Genomic DNA, 26409 nt, shown 5'->3' with positions numbered 1-26409 from the left:
AGTGGTCCAACTTCCCAGCAGGCAACTTGGCAACATGGATCAAGAACTGAAATACATTCACGCCTTCTGACCCAGTGACTTCATTGGGTCAGAAAATAATTAGGCAAGTGTGTAAAGGTATATACAAGAATATATGCTATGCAAATGTATCATGTAGCAGAATGGGGTCCCCAAAGTCCCCACAGCCCATGGTTTTGGAGGTGGGGGAAGGAGATAATATAGCTTTTAAGGTACTTTGCATATTTATGGGAAGCTGGTAGCTAGATAAGTTTACTACTGCCCACGTAAAATGGCAGATGATACAGTTTAAGATACTTTGCATACGAGTAACAAGGTGATAGCCTCAGCCTTTCCTGAAGAAAAGTTGTGCTGGGTATGGCTTAAGATACTTTTCATAACGAAAAAGTATGATGCTCCAGGTCAGCATTTAAAATTAGGGAGGCCAGCCATGAGAGGGGGGTGGCCATAAGGAAGGGAACCATGCTGTTTGAAAGGGTGAAGAACAGCCCCGCTGTCTGCCATGAAGTCTGATGTGAAAGAAGGGCCATGAAGTTTGAAAGGATGTAGAAGGGCTCTGTCTGCCATGAGAAGTGATGAGGGACTATAATTTTAGAAAATTTTAGTTTCAGGTAACAGCTAATAAGCTTAGTAACCAATGTATGTAAAAAGCTATTGTTTCAGGAACTGAAGGTATAACTCACCTTGACTCCAGGACACCAGAAGCAGTTCCACCTTTGTGCCTCAGGAGGACAGCAACAAAGATGGTATCTGAGCCATTGTACTTCAGGGCGAGATGACCACCAACTCCGCCCAGGACACACAGACCACCACCCAGGATGAAAGAATGCTGCAGCTTTTATCTGATTAATTTTCCCCCGAATTCCAAACACTTTACCTACACTTTTCTCCTCATAAAAAGGGCCCATTTATAATGGAATTTAACACTGTTTGTTAGGGTACAAACCCAATGTCTTCTCAGATCACCAACCCTCTGAATAAAGCGCCCATAAAGATTCAATCCCTGTCTCTGCTTATTGGGTCTGGTAGGTGACAGGCAGCACAAACACCAGCTTTTCCGGTTTCATATTTTGGCGACTCCACTGGGACCAACTTTGGGACTCTCTGGTAAGTCTAGGTATCTGGCAGGGAGTCCCACTGGCTGCCTGGACTGGGGACCCCCGGGGTACATATTTGAAGATTCCCTAGCAGCTACCAAGTGATTTCACTTGGGGACTCTCCTCCTCAGACTCTTGGCAACTCCTGTCATCTTCATTTTTTATTGATTTTTGATTGAATGACCATGCTTTCTGGTTCAGGTTACAATCCTGGATCACAACTAAGACAGTTAGGTAAAAAGGCATCTTCTGATTTAAGGTGCCATCTGGTTTACAGAACTCTGTCTGGTAAAAAGGTGTCTTCTCGTTTAATTAAGGTACAGTCTGGTTTACAGAGTTCTGTCTGGTTCAAAGGTGCCTTCCAGTTTTTGTGATAATAGAACTGTCTGGTTCAAAGGTGCCTTCCAGTTTTTGTGATATTACAGACCTCCGTCTGGTAGAATGTAGGGGGTGCGAGGACCCTCTGCTCCAGGAAGCAGCCCTTTGGGGTGAATTTTGGCTGATTGGTTGACCTATGCTTATAAACCTATGACTAAAATGAAACCGCTTTTTTTATTGCAATACTGTGGCTTATATATTGTATAACCTAGACTCAGGAGAGCACTGGCCACTGAATGGGTCTTTAAATTACTGTATTGTACTGTAACTAGAGTTCTTTTCTTAAATATCGAGGAAGTTGGGCAAAATGTCTTACCTAGGAACTCTCATGAGTTTATATAATCAGGATGCAGGATTAAAAGGAAATAGATTACTGGCCCAGAGAAAAGGGAATTTGCTTGTGAAAGACAGTAGAAGCTCAGAGAAGAGGGCCCAGGAATATCTAGACATTATGGTTTCTGCGAGCATGGTCAGGGTTCCCACGGCCCCTCCAGCTTTGGGGGACCTTTCTCCTTACTCGGCTGAGGGAACTGGGGGAAGTGAACCTGAACTGGTCTCACCATCTTGAACTCATCAGGGGACAAAATTCAGTGGCAGGAAAGCCCCTACCGGGACAGGGCAATACCCTTTCTGAAAACTTCCAGTGGGACTAGGGCCAGAGGGCAGCCTGCTGGATATTATTGGGCACATACTCCATTTTCTACATCAGACCTGTTAAACTGGAAAAACTCTAATCCTTTAGAATGGACGAAGGAGTGCACCCAGGCTTTTGAGTCCCTGAAGGCGCACCTGGCTTCTATAACAGCCTCGGGGCTCCCAAACCTACTGAAGCCCTCTCAGTTATACCTTCCTGAAAGGCAGGGCATTGTCTTAGGAGTCCTCACCCAAATGCCTCATGACATTTCACAACCCATCACTTGTCAAGGAAACTAGATCACACTATCCAGGGATGGCCAGCCTACTTGAGAGCCATGCTAGCCACCTGCAAGCTTACAGGAAAGTGAAAATCTTCCTTGGGATAGCCTATCACCATTTAAGCACCCCACACAGTGTTGAGCCTGTTGGAGCAAAAGGGAATTTTGTGGCTCACTCTTGGAAGAGTAGGCAAGTACCAAGCCATTCTTCTGGACAATCACAATGTCTCACAGAAAACTGCAAATTAAATCCTGCCTCTCTTCTCCCAGAGCCTGATCTGGCTGCGCTAATACATGACTGTGCTGAGATAACTGATGACGTTTATTCTCCCATCATTGACTTACAGGACCATCCTCTAGAAGAGGCAGACTGGACTCTATACGCAGATGGAAGCAGTTATATGGATGAAGGAAACAAAAGGCTGGGTATGCAGTTGTGGCTCTCAAAGTAGTAGAGGCCAAGGCCTTGCCGGTGGGAACGTCTGCTCAGAAAGCTGAACTGATTGTATTGACAAGGGCACTGGAATTGTTGCATGAAAAAAAGTAATGTGTATATTGCCTCAAGGTAAACTGTGGCTAGAACTTCCCAAACTATGTTGAATAGGAGTGGATAGAGTGGGCATCTTTATCTTGTTCCTGATCTCAGGGGGCATGCTTTCAGTTTTTGTCCACTGAGTATGATGTTGGCTTCAGGTTTCTCGTATACGGCCTTTATTATGTTGAGGTATGCTCCCTCTATTCCCATTTTACTGAGTGTTTTCATCATAAATGGGTGCTGCACTTTATCAAATGCTTTTTCAGCATCTATTGATATGATCATGTCGTTTTTGTCTTTCATTTTGTTTATGTGGTTTATTGATTTGCGAATATTAAAACCATTCTTGCATCCCTGGGATGAAGCTCACTTGATCGTGGTGTATAATCTTTCTAATGTGTAGCTAGATCCAGTTTGCCAATATTTTGTTGAGGATTTTAGCATCTATGTTCACCAGCAATACTGGCCTGTATTTTTCTTTCTTTGATGTGTCTTGACCTGGTTTTGGAATTAGAGTAATACTGGCTTCACAGAAAGAGTTTCAGAGTCTCCCCTGTTCTTGGATTTTTTTGCACAGTTAGAGGAGGACAGGAGTTAGTTCTTTCCTAAATGTTTTGTAAAATTCGTCTGTGAAGCCATCCAGTCCACAGTTTTTCTGTGCTGGGAATTTTTTGATTACTGCTTCAATTTCACTATTTGTTATTGGTCTGTTCAGGCTTTCTGCTTCTTCTTGATTCAGTTTTGAAAGATTATATGTTTCCAGAAATATGTTCATTTAATCTAGGTTGTAAAATTTCTTGTGATACAGTTGTTCGTAGTAATTTATTACAATCCTTTGTATTTCTGTGGTATCGGTTGTGATTTCTTCTCTTTCATTTCTGATTTTGTTTATTCGCGTCTTCTCTTTTTTTCTTGATGAGTCTGGTTAAAAGCCTGTTGATTTTGATTATCTTTTCAAAGAACCGGCTCCTGGTTCTATTGATCCTTGAATTATTTGTTTAGTCTCTATGTCACTTAACTCTGTTCTGATCTTGATGATTTCCTTTCCCCTACTTGCTCTGGGTTTTGTTTGTCGTTGTTCCTCTAGTTCTTGTAGCTATAAGGTTAGATTTTTTTATGAGATTTTTCTGTCCTTTTTAGTGGGCCTGTATTACTATGAACTTTCCTCTCAGGACTGCCTTCGCTGTGTCCCTTAGGTTTTAGGCTGTTGTGTGTTCATTATCATTTGTTTCCAGAAGCTTTCTGATTTCTTCCTTGATGTCATTGTTAACCCATTCATTATTTAGTAGCATGTTATTCAGTCTCCATGAGTATGAATGTTTTTGAGTTTCTTCCTTGAGGCTGATTTCCAGTTTCAAGCCATTGTGATATAAGAAGATATTTGATATAATTTCAGTTTTCTTGAATTTGCTGAGGCTTGTGTTGTGTCCTACCATGTGGTCTATCTTTGAAAATGTGCCATGTGCACTTGAAGAGAATGCATATCCTGCTTCTTTGGGGTGAAAAGTTCTATATATATATATCAACTAAGTCCATTTGATCTAGAGTGCTATTCAATCCCTCAATATCCTTGGTGTTCCTTTGCTTTGAAGATCTGTCCATTGTTGACAATGGGGTGTTAAAGTCCACTACTATGAGTGTGTTGCTGTCTGTAACCTTCCCGAAGTCTTCCAAAAGTTTCCTTACATATTTGGGTGCTCCTATGATGGGTGCATATATGTTTACAAGGGTTGTATCTTCTTGATGGACTTTTCCCTTAAGTATTATGAAATAGCCTTCTTTTTCTTTTTATGATCTTTGCTGTCACATCTGTTTTGTCTGCTATAAGTATTGCTACCCCAGGTTTTTTTCATGTCCATTTGCTTGAAATATTTTTTTTTCTATCCCTTCACTCTCAGTCTGTGTAGATCTTTTGTTCTGAGGTGTGTCTCTTGTAGACAGCATATATGTGGGTCATGCTTTCTAATCCATTCAGCTACCCTATGGCTTTTGATTGGTGCACTTAATCCATTTACATTTAAGGTTATTATTGATAGGTACTTATTGTCATTTTCCCCCTTTGTACTTGTGTTCCTCTCTTTCTCTCTGTTTCTTCATCTTCTTAAAGCAGATCATTTAGCATCTCTTGCAATGCTGGTTTGGTGGAGTTGTATTCTTTTAGCCTTCTTTTGTCTTGGAAACTCCTTATTTCACCTTCCATTTTGAATGAGAGCCTTGCTGGGTAGAGTAGTCTTAGTTGTAGGCCTTTGTTTTTCATTGCTTGGAATATTTTTTGCCATTTCCTTCTGGCTTGTAGTGTTCCTGTTGAGAAATCTGACAATAGCCTTATTGGAACTCCCTTTTATGTTATTAGGTGTTTCTCTCTTGCTGTTTTTGTGATTCTATCTTTGAATGTTGCCATTTTAATTATGATGTGTCTTGAAGTGGACCTGTTGGGGTTCATCTTCATTGGGACCTTCTGTGCTTTCTGGACTTGCGTGACTTTTTCTCTTATCAAGTTAGGGAAGTTTTCTGTCATTACTTTTTCTAACAGGTTTTCTATCCCTTGCTCCTCTGTTATTCCTATGATACAGATATTATTACATTTCATGTTGTCCTGCAGCTCTCTTAAATCCTCTTCATTCTTTTTCAGTCTTTTTTTGTTTTGTTACACTGTCTGGGAATTTTTTCCTACATTGTCCTCCAACTCACTGATTCAATCTTCTGCTTCCTCTAGCCTGCTTTTAATTCCTTCTACCGTGTTCTTCAATTCAGAAATTGTATTCATTTCCTCCTGGCTCTTATTGATAGCTTCTATGTCCTTTTTCATGCTGGTGTAATTCTCAGTAAGTTCCTTGTAGTTTCCCTGGAGTTCTGTGTAGTTTTCTTTGAGCTCACTGAGCTCATTGAGCTTCCCTATAATCCATGTTTTGAATTCCATGTCTGACAGTTTGCTTTTCTCTAATTCATTTAGCATTCTTTCTGGGGATTCCTCCTTTCCCTTTGGTGGGGGTGTTGTTTCTCTGTCTCTCCATTTTTGTGACTTGTTTGTTGCTGCTTCTTAAAATGATCTGCACTTCCTGGATCTGCCCCTGGTGGCGTCAGATCGTGCACCAGCCTGGGCCTAGGCAGCCTGTTGGAGACTACCAGAGATCTGCTGCCTTTGTCTGTCTCCTTTAGTTGTTAATCTATTCAATCTGTGATCAGCTCTCAGGCTTAAGCACTGAGGGTGGGGCCAGAGCTAGAGTTTTGATGAAGGAGCTGATAGTGGATGAAGAAGGAATAAGAAAGGAGTTATACTGCTTCCTTACCATTTAGTAAAGCCTGTCATGAAGCATTTGCAAGAGGCCACTCACTAAGGGACTCATTAACCACATATATTAAACTGTAGCTCACAAGTTCTGGAATTTCTAAAGCCATATGAAAAATAGTTGCAAAACATGTTGTGTGCCAGGATAAAGTCCCCAAGACAGATCCCCATTAAAACAAAGAAGGGAAACAGTACCAAGGGCAGTGTCCACTGGAGGACTGGCAAATAGACTTTACCCAGATGCCATGGGTCTGATTATGGAAATATTTGCTAAGTCTTTGCTGACACCTTTTCAGGATGGGTAGAAGCATATCCTACTAGGACTGAGAAATCCTCGAAGGTAGCGAAAGGCTTACTGAAGGAAACAATTCTTTGTTTTGGCCTCCCTTCAGCATACACAGGATAACGGACCTGCTTTTCTTCAGAAATTACATGGAAGGTTAGTAAATTTTTAGGAATCAAGTGGAGACTCCACATGGCATGGAGACCTCAGGTTTCTGAAAAGATAGAGAAGATGAATCACCCCTTGAAGAAAAATATAGCCAAGTTGTACCAAAAAAATTATAGGGATTAAGCTTTACCTATTGTGCTGCTCAGGATAAGGGTGGCTCCTCTAAGTGGGAATCAATTGAGTCCCTATGAAATTGTGTATGGGTGACCATTTCAGGGTATGATTGGGGTGGTGTGTGTGTGTGTATGTATATATATATATATATATACATACACACACACACATATATATATATATAAAGTGAAGGTAACAAGCCCTGACTGGTGGGGCTCCATGGGTTGAGTGTCATCCTGTGACCCAAAGGGTCGCCGGTTCAATTCCCAGTCAGATCACATACCTTGGTTGCAGGCCAAGTACCCAGTTGAGTGTGTGCGAGAAGTAATTACATATTGATGTTTCTCTCCCTCTCTTTCTCCCTCCCTTCCCCTTGCTCTAAAAAATAAATACAATCTAAAAAAAAAAAAAAAAAAAAGTGAAGGTAATGAAGATGTACATTTAAGTCAGACCTTAGCTATAATTGATGACCTTGCTTGTATTAGAGGCCTCTCCCCTACAGGTTCGCTACCTTTTCTTTGAGCCTGGAGACAAGGTGCTACTCAAGACCTGGAGGACAGGATTTCTAAAAAGCTACCTAGAAGAAAAGTGGACTGAACCTTGGAACGTACTCCTCACCACTGCCACCATGGTGAAGTTGGTAGAAATAAAACCTTGGATTCATCACACCAGAGTAAAGAAAGCACCAGAGGAACAATGGACTATTGAGCCTCAAGAAGACCCGAATGTCATCTTTCAGAAACAATGACTTACTTACATTCTTCTCATTACTTTTTGTTTAACCCCAGGTTATGGAGAACTTACACCTTTCAGATGAGGTGCAAATATTTGGGTGAATTTAGCAAAAATGTTCTAAACATCTCTGAATGTGGACTTGCAGGAGGAACTCATGTTGAACAAACTTTCACTACATGTCTTACAGGTATTTGTATTCCCCTGAAAAGCCTTCAAAATAATACTTTTATTTAAGCACATCAATGAGAAAATAACCCACTCCAATATTTCTAATTGGGAACCTGTGGTAACAGACTGGGAAATGTTTTCCTTAAAAGTCACTAAAGTTTCCCCAGCTGGAGAGTGTGCAACTTTTGTTAAATGTGCAAAAAATTGTTTTGTGCTTTATCATAGCGTGTTGTTGCATACAATGTGCCCCCTTATGTGGATCTGCAATTAAATGTAATCCTAATAGTAAGATATGTGATCAACAACAAAATGAGTACTTCTATATGAAACTGATCTCACAGAAATAAGATAATTTAAACTACCAGTGGGAGAATGATGGGGGACTCAAATGTTGGATACTTTTAGTTTCAGGTAACATCTAAGAAGCTTAATAATCAATGCATGTAAAAAGTTATTGTTTCAGGAACTGAAGGTATGACCTTCCTTGACTCCAGGAGACAAAAAGCAGTTCCACCTTTGTGCCTCAGGAGGACTGCAGGCAATCAAGATGGTATCTGAACCATTGTACTCCTGGGTGAGGCACCACTGACCATGGCCCAGGACACAAAGACCACTGCCCAGGACACAGATGGAAGAATGCTGCAGCTTTTATCTGATTAATTTTTTCCCTGAATTCCAAACTCCTTATCTACACTTTTCTTCTTATAAAAAGGGCCAGTTTATAATGGAATTTAAAACAGTCTGTTAGGGTACAAACCTGCCATCTTCTCAGATCGCCAACCATCTGAATAAAGTGCCCATAAGATTCAATCCCTATCTATGCTTATTGGGTCTGGTAGGTGACAGGCAGCACGAACACCGGCTTTTCCGGTTTCAGAAGCACAAGGGAAGGAGCACGTAAGAGGAGCACGATGGATCAACAGGTTGTAGTAGCCATGTGAGAAGAAGCAGCTACGCAGTTTGTAGTTAGAATTCGGCCATGCGGCCTAGGCTGGTAAGAAAGCAGGTGTGCTGCTGCTTTGATCCATGCCAGCTCTAGCTGACTCCAAAGCCACCAAGGACTCTGCCTTGCAGACTCGAACTCTATCTGGACTCCTGGAATTCAGGACAAATGGAAAGGACACTCTTTTAGGACTGTGCCTTTCCTGGACTTCACCATGATCCAGTGTAACATTGTACATGCTTTCCTAGACTATTATACGGAGACTGAAGACAACGTACCCCAGATCCTGAAGAAGAGAGCTTACAGATAAGGAATGGGGAACTACTGGGCTTGGTTTTGGCCTATAGCCTTTTGGGGAGCAAGGGAAGTAATGAGTCTCATGCAAAAACAAGGCTCCAAACAGGAATGCTCCCAGCCCTCCCCGAAGGTTGGAATATCGTACATAAAGACTTGTTTTTCTCAACACAAATTGTTGGGACATACACCAAGGTGCCACATGAATAAGCTCCACTTTTGCTTAGTAACAGTATTAAGTGAAAAAGAAGTGAGAACAGTGTAAAATTCCCAAATCTGAGAACTCGGTAAAATTAAATTTGGCATCACAACATGAAGATATGCTATGGAGCATTAAAAACGTAAGAGTAACACACGTTTACTGGCATAATGATTATTATGTGGGTCCAAGTAGAAAGATTCATTTGATGTGAACCCCAAGAAGGAATTTATCTGCTGAGATGGAATCCCCATGCCCAACTGAGGGCCCAAGTTTTATAAGTAAGAGTCTAGGGGCCATTTTTTTGACAGGGGCTCTTCACATACTCTTTATACCGGGAAGAACCTCAGACTGAACTCAAGGCCTCCTGCACTCTGTCCCAAATGTAATCTGTGTTAAACACTGCAGGGAAACCCTGGTTTCACATTTCTACCAACTGACTGAGTCTTGTCCTGTCTAATCTGAACTGCACAATATGGATATTTCATTAATATAAAACAGACCTAACTGAGAATGTGGGTGAGAACATTTTCTATAAAAGGCAGCCTGCCCTTTGTCTCTGTGCAACACAATTTAGCTACCTGAAACTATCTCCAATAATTGCAGTTCCTTTTGTTCAAATAAGTGCTTTAAATTCTTTACTATAGTCTGAAATTAATTTTGGTTTACAGTAGGATTTATTAATAAATGAAAAAAAGCAAGCTATATTACATACACACACAAAATATTTGTGACAAATGGTCTTTCTTTATAAAGATCTAGAAAGATGTAGAAGAAAAGGGGTTGCATGCAAAACCTCACAAGCTCAGGGGAGACATGCGTGGCAGCCTGACAGACTCAAGAGACCTAAAGTAACCACATAGGAAGGTCTAAAAATTAAAACTTTCTAACTAAAAGCAGTTCATGGCAGGCAGTCCTGTCCTAGGCTGGTATTTTTCCCTAACAAAGGTCAATCTTCACCTTAACTGAGCCTGGATGTTGTTTTTTTGCATCTTTGATAATATACCTTTGGAAAGTCAGACTTCCTTTTTCCAGACCCCTCAAAACACAAGGCACTATACCAGTGGTTCTCAATCTTCCTAATGCCGCGACCCTTTAATACAGTTCCTCATGTTGTGGTGACCCTCAACCATAACTAAAGTATAGTGATTGATCACAGAAACAATATGTAATTATATATGTTTTCCGATGGTCTTAAGCGACCCCTGTGAAAGGGTCATTCAACCCCCAAAGGGGTCGCGACCCACAGGTTGAGAACCACTGCACTATACAATGGGGAAACTACAAATCCCCTCATTGTTACTGTTATCATGTTAATTGTAGACTGTTAACTATCCTATACCCACCTCTGTAAAAGATGCGTCTATCATTTTACTTTTTATCCAATCCCAGGTTTCCTCACTTTGCTTCCTCCTGCTTCCCTAATCTATCACTAATGGATTTTATGGAACCCGCTTATAAATGTAATGCATAAAATAAGGTGCAAAACTCCCACATTATTCAACTCACTGGAAAAAGGGTACAAATATTCCCCACACCCCATGGTTTGGGCAATGGGGGAAGGAGATAATAAGCTTTTATGGTACTGTGCATATCTATGCAAACTGATAGCTAGATAATAGCTGTGCTACCACTCTGGGGTAAAAAGTTAGTACAGACTTTCAGGATTTAAAAGGAAGAGGCAGCCCTGGGAAGAGGAGCAAGTTGGAGAATCATGATGGAGAAGAACATGTTGTAGCAGCCTGTGAGAAGCAGCAGCTCTGCAGTTTGTAGTCAGGATTCGGCCATGTGCCTGGGCTAGTAAGAAAGCAGGCGTGCTGCTGCTTTGATCATGCCCGCTCTAGCTGACTCCAAAGCCACCAAGGACTCATGAAAAGATGTAACATAATCATTAGGGAAATGCAAATCCAATCACAATGAGATACCACTTCACACACACAAGGTTGACTATAATTTTTAAAATGGTCAATAACTAGTGCCAATGAGGGTGTGGAAATTAGAACCCTGTTGCATCAATGATGAGAAAGTAAAGTGGTACAGACAGACACTGTAGAAAACTGCCTGGCGGATCCCTCAAAAAGTTAAACATACAGTCACCATGTGATCCAGAAATTTCACTTCTAGGTAAATACCCAAAACAACTGAAAATATATTGTTCACATAAAAACTTGTACACTAATGTTCATAACAGTATTATTGATAATGGCCAAGGGGTTGAAACAATACTAATGTCTATTAGCTGATAAGTGAATAAAGAGAACATAGTATTCAGCCTTTAAAAGAAACAAAAAAGGCTACGATTTGGATAAACTTTGAAAACATGCTAGTGAAAGAAGCCAAACACAAAAGGTCACATTTATATGTTCAAGCAGGCAGATCCATAAAAACAGAAATTAAAAGAGTGATTGCAAAGGGATGGGGGGAAGGGGAAATGAGAGGAATGGCGTTTTTTTCTGGGGGTGATGGAAATGTTCTGGAATTAGATTGCAGTGATGGTTGTACAACATAGCAAATACACTAAAAACAACCAATGTGTACAATTAAAAATGGTGAATTTTATGTTATATGAATTACCTGTCGATAAAAATATAATAAATCTGACTCAAAACAAATACACACACACACACACACATACACACACACACACACACAGAAAAAAAACTAGGGACTCAGGATCCAGGGTTGTGCATTTAAAGAACCTATGCTTCTCTAGTGCCTGCTGGCCTGCTTTTTTTCTTATGCTTGCGGGAGAAAGGAATATTGTCCTTATTAAAGGCAAACAAAGCTCACAAATGAATGAAGGGACCTAGTTCTAACCACACAGTCCCTCATCTGGAAGCCAATTTTTCCACTTTCCACTTTGCTAACTTCTCAACAGAGAACCACACATGGTCACCTGGCCAGCACAGGCTGGTCTGCTATGAGCAGGGATGAGACAGAAAGCTGCTGCCAACAACTGCACAGTGAAACTGCATAGCAGTCACAGGAGCTGCTGCTGGCAACTCACCTTAAACCCGCCTCCGACTTCTCCTAGAACATTTTCAATAGGCACCTTGGTGTTTTCAAAATGGACTTCACATGCTGAAACACATGAAATTAAAGACCTTAAATGCAAACTACTCTGCACTTGACCCACAGGCATGACATGCAATTCACTCACTCACTCACTCACTCACTCTATATCTACTGATAGGACAGTACAGAAAGACAGGTTTCTGTCCCTGTGGAGCTCATACTTTATTTAGGGAGATAAACTATAAACAGGATGTTATAACATTGTGTTAAGTGGTATGGATGACATGAATACAGCATGCTGAGAGAAATGGAGGTTGGAGGGGAGTAGGTAATACTATTTTTACTAAGGGTTTATGTCAGAGTCTTCTATGGTGAAATTTGAAGGATAAGAAAGAGCCAGAGACAGAACAAAGAAGGTAGTTGGCTTAACTCTTTCTAAGACCCCCATTGCAACTGGGAATATTGGTCCTATATCACTGCTTCAATGCAGTCAAACTGTGCACTGTGGCTCTGTAGGAGGAGATTTGCCTTTCCCTACTCACAATGCCAAGTTTAGCCATGTGACTTACTGTGGCCAGGGGCATGAAGCCAACCCAACAAGAGCAGAGGTCTTAACTGTGCTGATCCAGTCCAGCTTGGCCCCTTGGGCTCTTATGATCTGCTGTGAGAACACACTCTAGCCTGTTCAAGAAAACATATGGCATGACTGAACCCAACCCACAGCACCCGGGAACTATGGGAGAGAAATAAATGCCAATTCCTGGGGTGGCTTCTCAGGAGGGTTACCGCAGTGATGGATGACTAGCGGACCTAAAAGTGAGGACACACCTGGCGTATTGAAGAAGTGGAAGTCTATGTGATGCAAACAGTTACAGTGAGCATGGCAGGGGTGAGGGAAAGGGCAGGAAGGGACAGAAGCTCCTCTACTTTGTTCTCTGTAACAGTGGTGGCTCCCAGTAACTAATGCCGCAGACAAGGGAGGCTTAGGACAGGAAAGTCATGGCTCAAGTAGCCAAGGAGTAGCCAAACAAAGTGCAGGCAATCAGGGTCTGGTGGCCTTTTACTCTATTATTGCAGCTGTGTTCAAATAGCCTGGTTGTGAAATACAATGAAATACCCATCTCTCTGGCTACTGGGTCCCATGTATGGTTTAAGCACACGGGCTGTGAGGCAAGGCCCTTCTCCTAACAGCTCTTGTCCTTCACAGGTTTCTGGGTGTAGGGAGGACACTTCTTCCCTCTCTGACCTCATCTTGTGCCACTCCACCCCCTCTCACAGGACCACTGCATAATCACAGTGCATAGCAACTACACAGACCTCAGTATGGACAGTGCCCCCATAGTGGGGCACAGTGGCAGCCCTGCTCTCTCTTCCCACCTTTTTCCTGCCAGCATGCCAAGTTCTTTTTATCTCAGGGCCTTTGAGTCTGCTCCTTTCTCTGTTGGGACATTCATCACTCAATAGGCGGCACTAGTCATGGTGGTTAATAGCAGTAACAAAACAAATAGTCGGCTTCCATGTACACTCAGCATTTCACATACATTGTAACACTCCCTTCTCATGTCACCTCCACAAGGTAGGTTTTATTATCATTCATTTTTTTAGGAGGGGAAACTGAAGAAAAGCCAACTAGCTTCTTTAAGGTCACATAGCTTCGTGTGCCAGAGCCAGGTTGGAGCTTGGGCCCTCTGACCGACATCGCCCCCACCAGGCCAAGCACATGCAGTGGCTAATACCACCACGTAGAATACAAGGGTCCCAAAACTGCGGTGGCAGATAGAAGTGAGTCTGGAGATGCCAGGGTGGTATGCAGTGCCCCACAGCACAGACACTCCATGATCTGAACAGGAGGCCAACAAGGGAGAGCCCTCTGAGCACTCCATTACGGCTCTGGGCAGGTAGGAAGGGAAGCAAGAGAAGGGAGGAGGAGGTTCCAGGCAGGGAATACGGGGGTTTCACCTAGGACACCCTGCTGCCCTTTGGTGTCCACTACATCTCCTTCACAAGGCTGAGAGCTCCACAAGACTGTGACTATCTCACTAATCTTAAAATCACGGATGCTCGGTGCATGGAAAGGTACAGTTGCTATAGCATTCTTTTTCTTTTTCTTTTTAAAAATATCATTATAGTTGGTATACAGTATTATACTGGTTATATTAGTCTCAGTTGGACAATATAGTGATTCAACAATTTTTTAAATTACAATGCAATCACCACACTAATTCTAATACTCATTTGTAAAAATTATCACAATATCATTGACTATATTCCCCTTCCCCTTTCCACTCATCCTCCCATACTCTCCCTTCTGGTAAAACCCCTTTGGTCTTGATTTTTATGAGTCTGTTTTTGTTTTGTTTGTTCATTTGTTTTGTTGTTTTATATTTCAGTATAAGTGAAACCATATGGTATTTGTCTTTCCCTGCCTGACTTATCTCACTCAGCATAACAGCCTCTAGATCAATCCATGCTATTGCAAATGGCAAGATTTCGTTCATTTTATTGCTGCATAATATTCCAAATATATAACACACCACATCTTTATTCATTCATCGATGGATACCTAGGTTGCTTCCATATCTTTGCTATTGTAAATAATGCAGCAATGGATATAGTCATTCTTCTCAAAACTAGAACAAATAATCCTAAGATTTATATGAACGACAAAAACCCTGAATAGCCAAAGCAATCTTAAGAAGAACAAAGTTACTGGTATCATGCTCCCTGATCTCAAGCTACACTGCAAAGTTATAATAATCAAAACAGCATGGTACTGGCACAAAAACAGACACATAAATCAGTGGAACAGAACAGAGAGCCCAGAAATAAATACTTACTTATATAGTCAACTAATTTAAAAATAAACAATGGAGTAACCACAGTCTCTTCAACAAGGGCTGTTGAAAAAATTGGATGCAACATGCAAAAAAATGAAACTGGACGACTCTCTCACACCATATACAAGAATAAACTCATAATAGGTTAAAGACTTAAATGTCAGGCCTGAAACCATAAAACTCCTAGACTAAAACATAGGAAATAACCCATTCGATCAGTCTGAGTAATATCTTTTTGGATACATCCCCTCAAATGAGGGAAACAAAAGCAGAAGTTAAACAAATGGAACTACATCAAACTAAAATTCTTCTGAAGCCCTGGCTGCTGTGGTTCAGTGGATTGAGCATCGGCCAGTGAGCCAAGTGTCGCTGGTTCGATTCCCAGTCAGGGCACATTACAAGGTTGCACGTCAGGTCCCCAGTTGAGGGCACGAGTGAGAGGCAACCACACAGTGATGTTTCTCTCCCTCTCTTTCTCCATTCCCCTCTCTAAAAATAAACAAACAAACAAACAAATAAAAAAAAAAGTCTTCTGCACAGTGAAGAAAACCTTCAACAAAACAAAAAGACCATCCACTGAAAGGGGAAATATATTTGTAAATTATAAGGGGTTGATATCCAAAATATGTAAGAAACTCATATAACTCAATGACAAAAAGTAAACAATCTGACAGAAAAATGGGCAAAGGAAATAAAAAGATATTTCTCTGAGGACATACAGAGAAAAGATGTTCAATATCACTAATCATCGAGGAAATGCATATCAAAACCACAATCAGATATCACCTCACACCAGTCTGAATAGTTATTACCAAAAAGTCAACAAATAACACGCAAGGATGTGAAGAACAGGGAATCCTTGTGTACTGCTGGTGGGGTGTGGCCCCTACAGAAAACAGCATGGTGATTCCTCAAAAAACTAAAAATACCATACAACCCGGTAATCATACTTCAGGGTACTTATGCAAAGAAAACAAGAACACTTATTTGAATAGATATATGCACTCCTATGTTCATCGCAGCATTATTTACATCATGACATTCTTAATTTGATTTTGGTAAAATGCTTAAGTGCAATTAAAACTATTTAAATCTCACTTTATTTTGACACTTGAATGGGACTAAAGGGTGTCTCTCTCTCTCTCTCTCACACACACACACACATGCAAACTTACTGTTGGAGCCACGGATGCCTAACTTATCCTCAGGCTTCCCGTTAGTAACTCCACCAAAGTCTCTCTCTACTATAAATGCTGTAATTTTGTCTTTTACTGAGCTGTCAGAATCAATAATGTTGGTTTTAGCAAACACAGTAAAAATATTGGCAAGTCCTCCATTGGTGATCCAGACCTGAAGGAAAAAAGCAAAAGAACTTTGGAGAAAATCAAACTATTATAAGCCACCTCTAAGCCTCATCTTTTCCACAAGACACCCTAACTGTCCATCAAACTTCAGGCTAGACTGTAAAGCCTTTGGCTCTGGGGAGGCCAAACCTGCATGAACAGTAGACAGAACCCAGTCTCCCTGGAGCAAGGATTTTCCAAAGACACACAGGTGGCCATGAGTGTAAGTGTGAGTGAGTGTGGTATGAGTGTGTGTGGGATGCTGTAGAGGAGTATCGAATAGTACTAAGACAGTTCAAGCTCCAGCAGTAAACAAACGGTTTCCTCAGGGACAGAAAGGAGCAAAGAGACAGGAGGAAAGAGGAGAAGAAGGAAGAGATAAAAATAGAGACTTCTCAACAAATTGCAATGAATGGAACTTATTTGGATCTCTATTCAAGCAAATGGTTTGAAAATAAAAAGGTATGAGATAATCAGAGAAATCTGAAAGCTGATCAGATAGTAAGGGATTTTCAAATTTTTAAAAATGTGATAATGGTATCATAACCTTTAAAAAAAATAGTCCTGTCTTTTAGAGATATAAATACAATCCAGAGCAGATGATGCTGACAGAGAAATGACTGGCTAAGAGCTAATAACTGCTGAAGCTGGGTGATGGGTACATATAGTGAACTCTTATATGTTTCAAATTTTGCATAATAAAAAAAATTTGAAAAACAAACACTCAACAGCAGCTCAGTGAGGTAGCTGGTACTATGGAAGCATGTAACCATGGAACCAGAACTCCTTGGTGCCAATCCTGGCTCTGCTACTAAGCATAGGACGTCTTCTGAACCTCTTTGAAACCCAGTTTCTTCTTTCAAAGAAGGCAAATAGCATCCACCCAAGAGGGGAGGGTCAAAAGATGATATCTACGCCCTTGGCAATCCCTGGTGTATGGCAAGTGCTCAGTACTGAGTAGTGGTGAAGGTCATGGTTCAGAACTCAGGGAGGCCATGGAGCTGTACCTTAGAGCCATTGAGGATGTAGTGCTTCTTATCTTCACTTAATGAGGCCCTGGTCTGGATGGAGGCAGCATCACTCCCACTGCATGGAAAAAAATAAGCTATTGAGGAGAGCAATACTGGGACTCAAGATGAATGGTTTGGAGGACATAAAAATAAAGGTTTTTACTTTAATACAGGAGTTGGCAAACTTAAAATAAAGGGGCAGATGATAAATATATTCAGCTTTTCTGGCTACAGGATGTCTGTCCCAACTCCTCAATTCTGCCACTGTGACATGAAGACAGCCACAGACAATTTGTAAACAAACAGGCATGTTCCAGTAACACTTTCATTACAAAAAGAGGTGGCAGGCTGGATCTGGCCAACCCTTGCTTTATCACATCAGATAAAAAAAAGTGGTAGTGAAAACTTGGGCTTAGATTTAAACATGAAAATGTGTGCTCAAAATACTCATCTCAATTCCTTTGAGGATGAGTTCAGGGCACCCCAGATTCCCAGGTGGAAGGAAGCAAGGTGAAGTGTGTTCCAAGTAACAGACCTACGTGCCAGCCTTGTTATGTCCTAGCTGTGTGACCCTGGGCTTATCACACAACCTCGATGAACCTCCTAATCTGTAAAATCGGGTTCTTAACACCCACTTCCCATACTCCAAATGTTGCTCCGAAGACTTGAAAGCATATGTCAGGCATGTTGCAAACCACAAAATAAGTATTTAATGGGTACTGTCAGATATGTTATCACATTTATAAATCTCCCTGGGACAGAAAAATAAAGATAAGAGAAGTAGCAAGAAAAGTTGCTGAGTTAACTCCTAGAAGATTTCAAAGAGGGAAGAAATAAAAGTCACCACCTATTTAGCACAAATGCCAGCCCTCCTCCCATTGCCCCTGGGAGACACCATCCCATGGCAGCTCACGCCAAGGGCAGACCTGGCTGGTTCTGTCAGGCAGAAGGCGGCAATGTGCTCCCCAGATGCCAGTTTGGGCAGGTATTTGGCCTTCTGCTCCTCATTGCCGGCTAAGATGATCCCCTAAACAAGACACACACAGGCTGATTTCAGCTGTGGGGAAAAAAAGATTGTGATATATGCTTGCAGAACATGGTTTCTGAAGGAAATACTTACTTCATGCAAGAGGAAACACCCTAAGTCAGAGCTGGCAGCGTCAGGTAAAAAGTGGGGAACTGCTGGAGAGTATGGGGAGCCAGGCTGCTAAGGACCTACCTTGAAGTGCACCATCAGGGTGGCCTAGGCCTGGAGGCCCAGCAGAACTTTGGGGTCGGACTCAGGGATTTTCATCACAGCTCCTGTTTCTGGACTGGGTGGTCTTGGTTAAGGATGTCTTTTTTCTAAGTCTCCATGTCCTCACCTACACATAGGGTATAATCCTGCCCACGGGAGGGGTCTCTTGGATGATAAAATGTGAATAGGTGGGAATGCTGGAGCCATACCTGGCATAAAGAAGGTGTTCAATCAATGTCAGAAGTGTCCCACCCTTCTCAATGCTATGTGGGCAAGTCCCTTCTTTCCACTGAATGAGTGCATAGAGCACACAAGCTCTTGGAGGAAAGTCAAGCATGCTGTGCACTCAGCTCACTTTGGTTTCTACATTGAGCAGAAACAACAGTAATCAGACTGTTGATAAGAGTGGTGTGACCCTGGACCTACCCTAAAATGCTCTAAGTCCAGGGGGGTGAGAAAGACATACAACAACAGAAGGGAAGACATGCTCAGGCCCTGAGTGACTTGGGAACTCAGTGGAGAGGCTCACATCCAGCTTGAGGTGAAGGCAGGAGGCTGCGGCATTAGAACTGGGCCTCCAAAGGATGGGTCAAAGGCAATGAGGACAGGAGGAGGATTCAAAGTGAAGGGACAGTGTAATCGAAGGGCTGCAACTTGTGTAGGAACTGAGCACTATATGGTGTGGTTGAGAGAGGATGTGCACAAATGAGGCACTGCCAAGCAAAGCTGCAGGAACAGGCTAGGCTCTCCTCCAAGACCATGAGACAGCAAGCACAGTTCATTTCCTGAAGGTCTTCTTGGAGTCACAGAAACATCCCCAGATACCTAACCTTGAGGCCTATAGCCTGGTGTGCTGCCAGGGTCACAGCGATCGATCCATCCAGGCTGACAATTTCCCCTAGGCGTGCATACATGGTGTTGGAGAGGCCCAGGCCACCTGGAGAAGAAAAGAGACCAGCTTTACTTATGGACCAACCCCAAATTCTTCCTATTAAAGGCAAATTGCTTTACTGGTCTTTTCTGATTATAAAAGTAATGCCAGATCACCATTTTAAAACATCACAATACAGAAAAGTACAAAGAAAACACAAGTCATGCACAAACATCACTCAAGAGCATTTTTGAGCATATCCGTTTAGACTTTTTCTAGGCATCTGAGCATATACATATCGTCGGCAGCCGTCCGTCTCGAGAGACGATGGTGTAGTTTCTTAAGAGTCTATCTGCACCACCGAGAATGGCTGTGCAGTCCAACTCGGGAGTGACACGGTATCTGTCTCCTCCCGTGTTGAATCGACATCTTGTGATGACGCTGGAGTGTCCTCTCCAGTGAAGCTGAAGCTACAGAGCCTGGGCAGGGTGATATGGAGGGTCTGCTGTTGCCCATGCAGCAGACCCCGCCTCTCTTCGCAGCTGAAGGGTCCAAGGGAAAGACGGAGTCAATACAGCTTGGCTTCAGGTGCGCCGCAGGAGTTGCCGGTGTTGACTACAATGTCAAACCGCCTTAGGGACTCCGGCTCCGGATTTTCTGTCGGGGTTTACTCCCTTAGCCTTTCCCCTGAAGAGGTATGCCGCAAGGCAGCGGAGGTTTTTTGGAATCAGAGTTTTCCTTCTCTGATGTGCCCTGACTGGAAGATCGAACCAGCAACACTTAGCTTGCAGGCCGACGCTCAATCCACTGAGGCAAACCAGTGGATATATATATATTTAACATAAAAATATAATCTATAATATAAAAATACCTTTACACCATTTAATATATTGTGACTATCTCCTATCAGATATAGGTCTTTATAAATGAAATAGTTTTCCAGCATCTTATTCTCAGCACCTAGTAGATTCCAGGACAGATCTTTCTGTAGTGGCACTATTGACATTTTAGGATCGATCATTCTTTGTCATTTGTGACTGTCCTGTGCACTGTAGGATGTTTAGCAGCATCCTTGGCCTCCACCCACTAATGCCAGAAGTTCCCCCTCTCCACAGTTTTGACAACCAAAAATTCTCTAGACATTGTCAAATGTCTCCTGGGGGACAAAATAATTCTAGTTGGGAATCACTGTTCTGGAGTAGAAAAACAAAGATTAAGGAAATAAAAACAAAAAATCCATTGAACTTCTATATTTTACATTTCATCTTCAACTACCACAGGTGGCTGGGTGACCATATGTGCATCTTACAAGTAATAAGCTGAGACCTAAAGTCACATGGCCAAAATGTAGCAGGGTTGGGCCCTGAACTCGGGGGAGTGTGTAAATACTGGCACGAGAGTCACCATTCACATACAAAGGAAAGGGCTGAGTCCCTGCAGAGAGGTGGAGTGGCCTGCCTGGTATGCAGTCCCGTTGGTTCAGCAGTGATGCCGAGGGAAGGCCAGGGCTCTGCAGTACCACTTTCCTCTTCGCACTTCTTTCAGTCAAAACACCTTGTACCTATTTCACATACTAAGGGAGTCAATGTCGTTTGTTAAAAAAAAAAAAAAATTCTCATGTTTTTTCCCCCAAGAAAGCTAACACTAAAATCATGGGAACAGCAATCATGGGGAAGGATGATAGGTGGGTGGAGACTGTTGGTGGAGACAGAGCTGAGAGGGGCAGGAAGGAGCCACATAGGCTGACAGGCTGGCCGTCAACAGGCCATTGACAGGCCAGATTGGCCACAGGGAACCAGGAAGGAAACGCAGGCTCAGTTGGTACAAAGGCCTCCATTTCTCTGCTCCAGACTGGAATAGTTCTCCCAAATGTTTGGGGAATGAACATAAGGTTGCTGTTGCCTTGATTTCCAAAGGAAGAGAAAAAAATCCCCAAACATGACCATTAGCATCTCATGAAAGAGAGCATTTTCACATCAGAAAGTAGGACATAAGAATGAGGGATGGAAAGCTGTGGAATCTCATATTAACATAGGCGCGCACACGCACACACACACACAGTACATGCCGGCATGTAAGACATGTAGGTGTAAAAAGACACCTCAGTTTTACACAGAAATTGTTTGGGAGAAAAATTAAGTATCTTCATCAATCAGGAAATGATTTTAAAAGGATCTCGAAGGGGAAACGTTTATTACTACCAACCTGGCTACATCTAGAGGCTTTCTCCTGGTACTAGTTTACTCCAATCACTTGTTTTTTCAGTGGATGAGAGACTGTTACTCTCCAGCTCTACCTCCAGTTGTTTTCTGGTTTCATATTTGATGCAGATTGTGTGTTACGGCAGATAATTCCCCTACTACTTGTCAGTTTTAATACCGACAAGTTTCAGATGTCTGGGAAAGCTCAAGCTCCCCTTATCTCACTCAGAGGCTGCAGATTTCTGTTAAGAAACAGGATGTATAACTTCTCCATGCAGAGGTCTGTGCTGTGCATTCCACCACTGGAGTAGTAACATCACTGATTATTTTATGTCTTCTGCATAAATGAGGTAATGTTTTTATATATTTGGAGATGTGATGGGAAGGTATATCATACAATGACAGGAAGATACATCATTTAACAGCTTTTAAAACAAAGCAATAAACATAAACTAAAATTTAACCCAATTAAAATATGCCTCAGAATCAAGGAAAGTAGGTACCACACTAGTTTGTCCTAAATGTTCATATTTTGTCTCAGACTATACCAGCTACAAGCTGGGTATAAGTGGAAACTTAATTTTACAAACATTGATGACCTCAACTTGTGGCTGCCCAGGTTAGGGTACAAGGATGGAGATGGCCTAACTTTAGTTTCTTAGGTAAACCGGGCAGGAAGATAGAACATGAAGACAAGCTCCTTGCTTTTGTGACTTGCTGTGCAAAACCTAATTTAAAATCTGGCTGGGAAAATGCCCAAAATATTAAAAACCTCCGAACGATCAGCTTATACCCATGAAATATAACCAGCCCTTAAAGCACCACTAATTCTCCCCTAAACTCCTGCCCCATGGCTGATCAAACCTAGGTGCAGCCCCAACCAGCAGCGGCTCTAGAAGAGGGCTCAGACAGGTTGGTGCAGGGTGAAGGCTGAGAGCACAGATCCACACTTTTATGACAAAAAGGCCTGAGAGTAAAAGTGGTGTGGGGGTGCGTATGCACGTGCATTTACTTATGTTCTGTCTCTTTGAGACATTCTCTGTCCCTCTCCCCACATATACTTCTTGCCTGTCCCCTTAATCCCACAGAATTAGGATGACACCCTCTAGGTTAGACCAAAAAAAAAAAAAAAAGGGATCAGCCAAGTCTGACCAAGCAGAATTACCCTGGCATCCTGAAGAAAAAGGCAACGTCCTTTACTTGGGGACTAAAAACATCAATACAATGCTCCAAGAATGATGTGCAAAGTCCAAAAGACAAAGGGCCCTGCTCAAAACTTCCCCCTGATCAAATACCCCCCAGTCCACAGGTTTAGTCTGTTTAACACCAATACATTCATCTCAGCAAAACTGGACAATTACTAGCATTAGGTCTGTAAATGTACACTTCTGTATGGATCAAGTTAGTGTTTTTTTAGATGCACCTTGTGCCCTTCAGCCACGGTCTTATTTGTCTGCACAGGACGAGAAGCCAAACCCAGTGGAACCTGGCACCTGCGCTCTTCCACACAAGGGATGAGTGGCTCCAGAGCAATTCATATGCAGGAGAGACCAAAGGGCTGTGCAGCAGAAATGACACTGAAATCAGTCAGTTTCACTCTGACACACCCACTTCCTCTACCTCCACAGACTCAGTGAGCGCAGCTCCTGCAACAATCTTGGATGCATTTCAGAGGAAGGAGTACACAACTCCACAGCACTTTCTTCCCACAAGCCCCTGAGCCAGTCCATACACACTGACTAGCCACCCTGTAGTTAGCCAATGATAGATGTTTTCATTAATTCCAGCAGTTTCACAGCTTGATCTTGGACATACTGCACTTAAGGGCCACCCTTCCCTAACAGAACATTTTTTGAACCAATACAGAGCACTTTCTTAAGAGCCAACCAGCAAGGGGGTAGTTTCCTTTACTTACCATATTCTTCTGGGACTTGCATGCCAAAAAGCCCCAGGCTCTTAAGTTTCTCTAAAGTTTCCTTCGGGATATTTCCCTCCTGGTCAATTTTTTGAGAGTCCACTGCCAAGAAGAAATATCATGATTAAACAAAATAGAAGCTAATGTTTATAGAAACAAAAATAAACAGAACAATTTTTGTATTGTATACAATTCCAGTGTCAAAGACTTTAAAACTAGAAATTATCTAGTCTTGGTCATTCAGCATGTGTTCAATTTTGTCTAATTATCCCACAAAGAACTGTATTTTGAAAAATTACGAATACCAGCTTGTATTGTTTCTTGATCTGGGTGCTATTTACATAGATATATGTTGTGTGAAACTGCAGCAAAATATACATTTATAAGATGTAAACTTTTCTGCATACTAAATTTAAATGTTTAAAAATCACTAGTACTTTCTAGAAAATTAGAGGATACACAACTTCCAGAACTGCCCTAACATGTTAGGCGAGACAGCCAAACTCTAGGTGACATCTGGACCTAGAACTCTCCAGTTTTCAGAAACCAGGACTCTTTCAGCATCGTCCACGGGTTTTGAGAAGAGTTTAATGTATTTAACATCACTATTCACATTCATTAGAACAAAAATGAACAATTACTAGCATTAGGTCTGTAAAGTACACTTCTGTATGGATCAAGTCAAGTGTTTTTTTTAATTGTCAACAAATTAAACATCATCACTATTATAAATTTTAAAAATCACCATAATCTACACTAATAAATTTTTAAAGGACCCATGTGTATGGGTCCTTAATGAGAAATATGGGTTCCCAAAGTAGAGTCCAAACTCCTCATTTTCTATTTACTTTTATAATTTTATGACATATATAACTGTCATACAATAAACGGCACATATATAAAGTACATATTTTCAAATTCTGATATCTGTTGATCCATGAAATCATCCCCACAAATCAAAAGAAACATTTCCTTTTCCACCAAAAGTTCCTTGTGCTCTTCTGTGATTAGTCCTTTTCTATATCTCTATTCTCAGGCAACCACTAATCTCCTTTTATCTATATACTAATTTGCATTTTTTAATTTTCTATAAATGGAATTATACACACATAATTTTTTGGTCTGGCTTCTTTGACTCAGCGTAAGATCTTGAGACTTATCTATATTGTTACATGTACAAATCCTTCATCCATTCACCACTTGATGAACATTTGGGTGGTTCCCAGTTTTTGGCTCTTAGAAATCAAGGTGTCAGAACATGGAGGCATCTGGATTGCCCACCTGAACTTTTGATGTATGCAAATGAATCATATGCAAATTAACCTAGTCCTAGTCCCTTCCATAGGAAATAAAGATGGACTTTGCTCCTTCCCAGAAGAAATGTTGATGGGCCTAGCATGATATATTGACTGGCCTGGTGGAGGAAAAGCAGGGAGATGTAAATAACCTGCTGAATGTGTTCATGGGTAAGTTCACGCTAACCATAATGTGTGTTTGGCAAAGTATGGAGATGGTGCCTGCAGACACACAGGTAAGCGATTTTTATGGTCCCCTGTGGGTGAGTGGGAGTCTCCACTCCCCCTTCCCTTACTCCTATGGACCATCAAGTGCACCAGGAGTCAGCTTTCCCCCACTTCCCTTGCTCTTTCTGGCCCTTGAGTAGGTCCGGGAGTACATTCATAATCAAGTTTTTGTGTGGCTATATGTTTTCATTTCTCTTGGGGCAATACTTTGGAGTGGAATGACTGGGCTGTATAGTCGTGTATGTTTATCTTTTGAGAAACTGTCAGGATCTGGGGAGACTTCCATTTCCAGCCAAGATAAAGCAAAAGGGACTGGATTTGTGTCCCAGTCTTAAAATACTAAAAATATATGTCACTAGGTACTATAATCAGAAGAGTAACATTTTACTAATAGAGAAGAATTAGCATCAGGCCATGCATTGCAACCAAGGCAATATCACCCCCAAGAAAATAAAAGTTGGTTTGGGGAGGGAGGAGTCAGAGGGTGTATAAAGCACAGAAACATAACACATAAACATATATATAATAGTATAAAATTTCACAGGATGGAAGGATGGTGAATAGGAAAAAAGATGTCTAAAAATGTTTGAGGGGGAGGGGACAATAAAAAAAAAAAAAAAAAAAGCGTTGCCCTACAGTCTGCTCTGATCCTAACAAAACCTAAAAGCAAGCTTTGAAGGGTTCAAACTGTTCCCTAGAAACTTAACTGTGACCTAGAACAAAGCTTATGAACATATTAAAACACACACACATACACACACAAATACAGAGTACCAATAACATAAAATCCACAACGTCTGGCATCCAATAGAAAACTACCAGGCGCGTAAAGAGGCAGGAAGATATCACCTATACTAAGAAGAAAAATCAATTAATTGAACATGACCCAGAAATAACAGATGATAGTAGACATGCACATTAAATGAGCCATATAATAAACCATATAATAAAGTATGAACATGTTAAGAGGAAACATGGAAGAAATAAAAAGACATAAATCAACTTCCAGAGATGAAAGATAGAACACTTGAGATGAAAAATACTGGATGGGATTAACAGTAAACTAAATATTATAGAAAAGATTAGTGAACTTAAGAGTCATAACAATAAAAACTACACAAAATGAGACAAAAGACAAAAAGAAAAAAAAAATAACAGCATCAGTGAACTATGGGAGAGGAGAGAGTGGGGGATGTAGTGTGGTTGGTGATAAAAAAATATTTAAAGAAATAATAACCAAAAAGGAGAGTGGAACAACACCTATAAAGGGCTGAAAGACAAATAATGTCAACATACAACTCTGAATGAAACAGATTTTTAGA

At 41.5% G+C, this 26409-nt stretch overlaps 1 protein-coding gene across 2 annotated transcripts in view; it reads right to left on the bottom strand.

Annotated features, from left to right (window-relative positions):
• ACAD9 (acyl-CoA dehydrogenase family member 9) overlaps positions 1-26409 on the bottom strand; it is a 77612-nt gene that overhangs the window by 17100 nt on the left and 34103 nt on the right. For both annotated transcript variants that reach the window (XM_090278841.1, XM_090278842.1), the window contains exons 3-8: positions 23565-23666; positions 19408-19514; positions 18267-18367; positions 17338-17416; positions 16163-16337; positions 12143-12216 (exon numbers count right to left, since the gene is read on the bottom strand). In XM_090278841.1, the coding sequence (XP_090134967.1) occupies positions 12143-12216; positions 16163-16337; positions 17338-17416; positions 18267-18367; positions 19408-19514; positions 23565-23666 (638 nt within the window). The remainder of the gene's footprint in view (positions 1-12142; positions 12217-16162; positions 16338-17337; positions 17417-18266; positions 18368-19407; positions 19515-23564; positions 23667-26409) is intronic.

The sequence above is a fragment of the Furipterus horrens genome, unplaced genomic scaffold (genome assembly GCF_987537825.1).
Source record: "Furipterus horrens unplaced genomic scaffold, mFurHor1.1.pri manual_scaffold_1, whole genome shotgun sequence".
Lineage (NCBI taxonomy): Eukaryota > Metazoa > Chordata > Mammalia > Chiroptera > Furipteridae > Furipterus > Furipterus horrens.
Note: the sequence above shows the minus strand (reverse complement) of the source record. Positions and strands in the feature narration are given on the sequence as shown.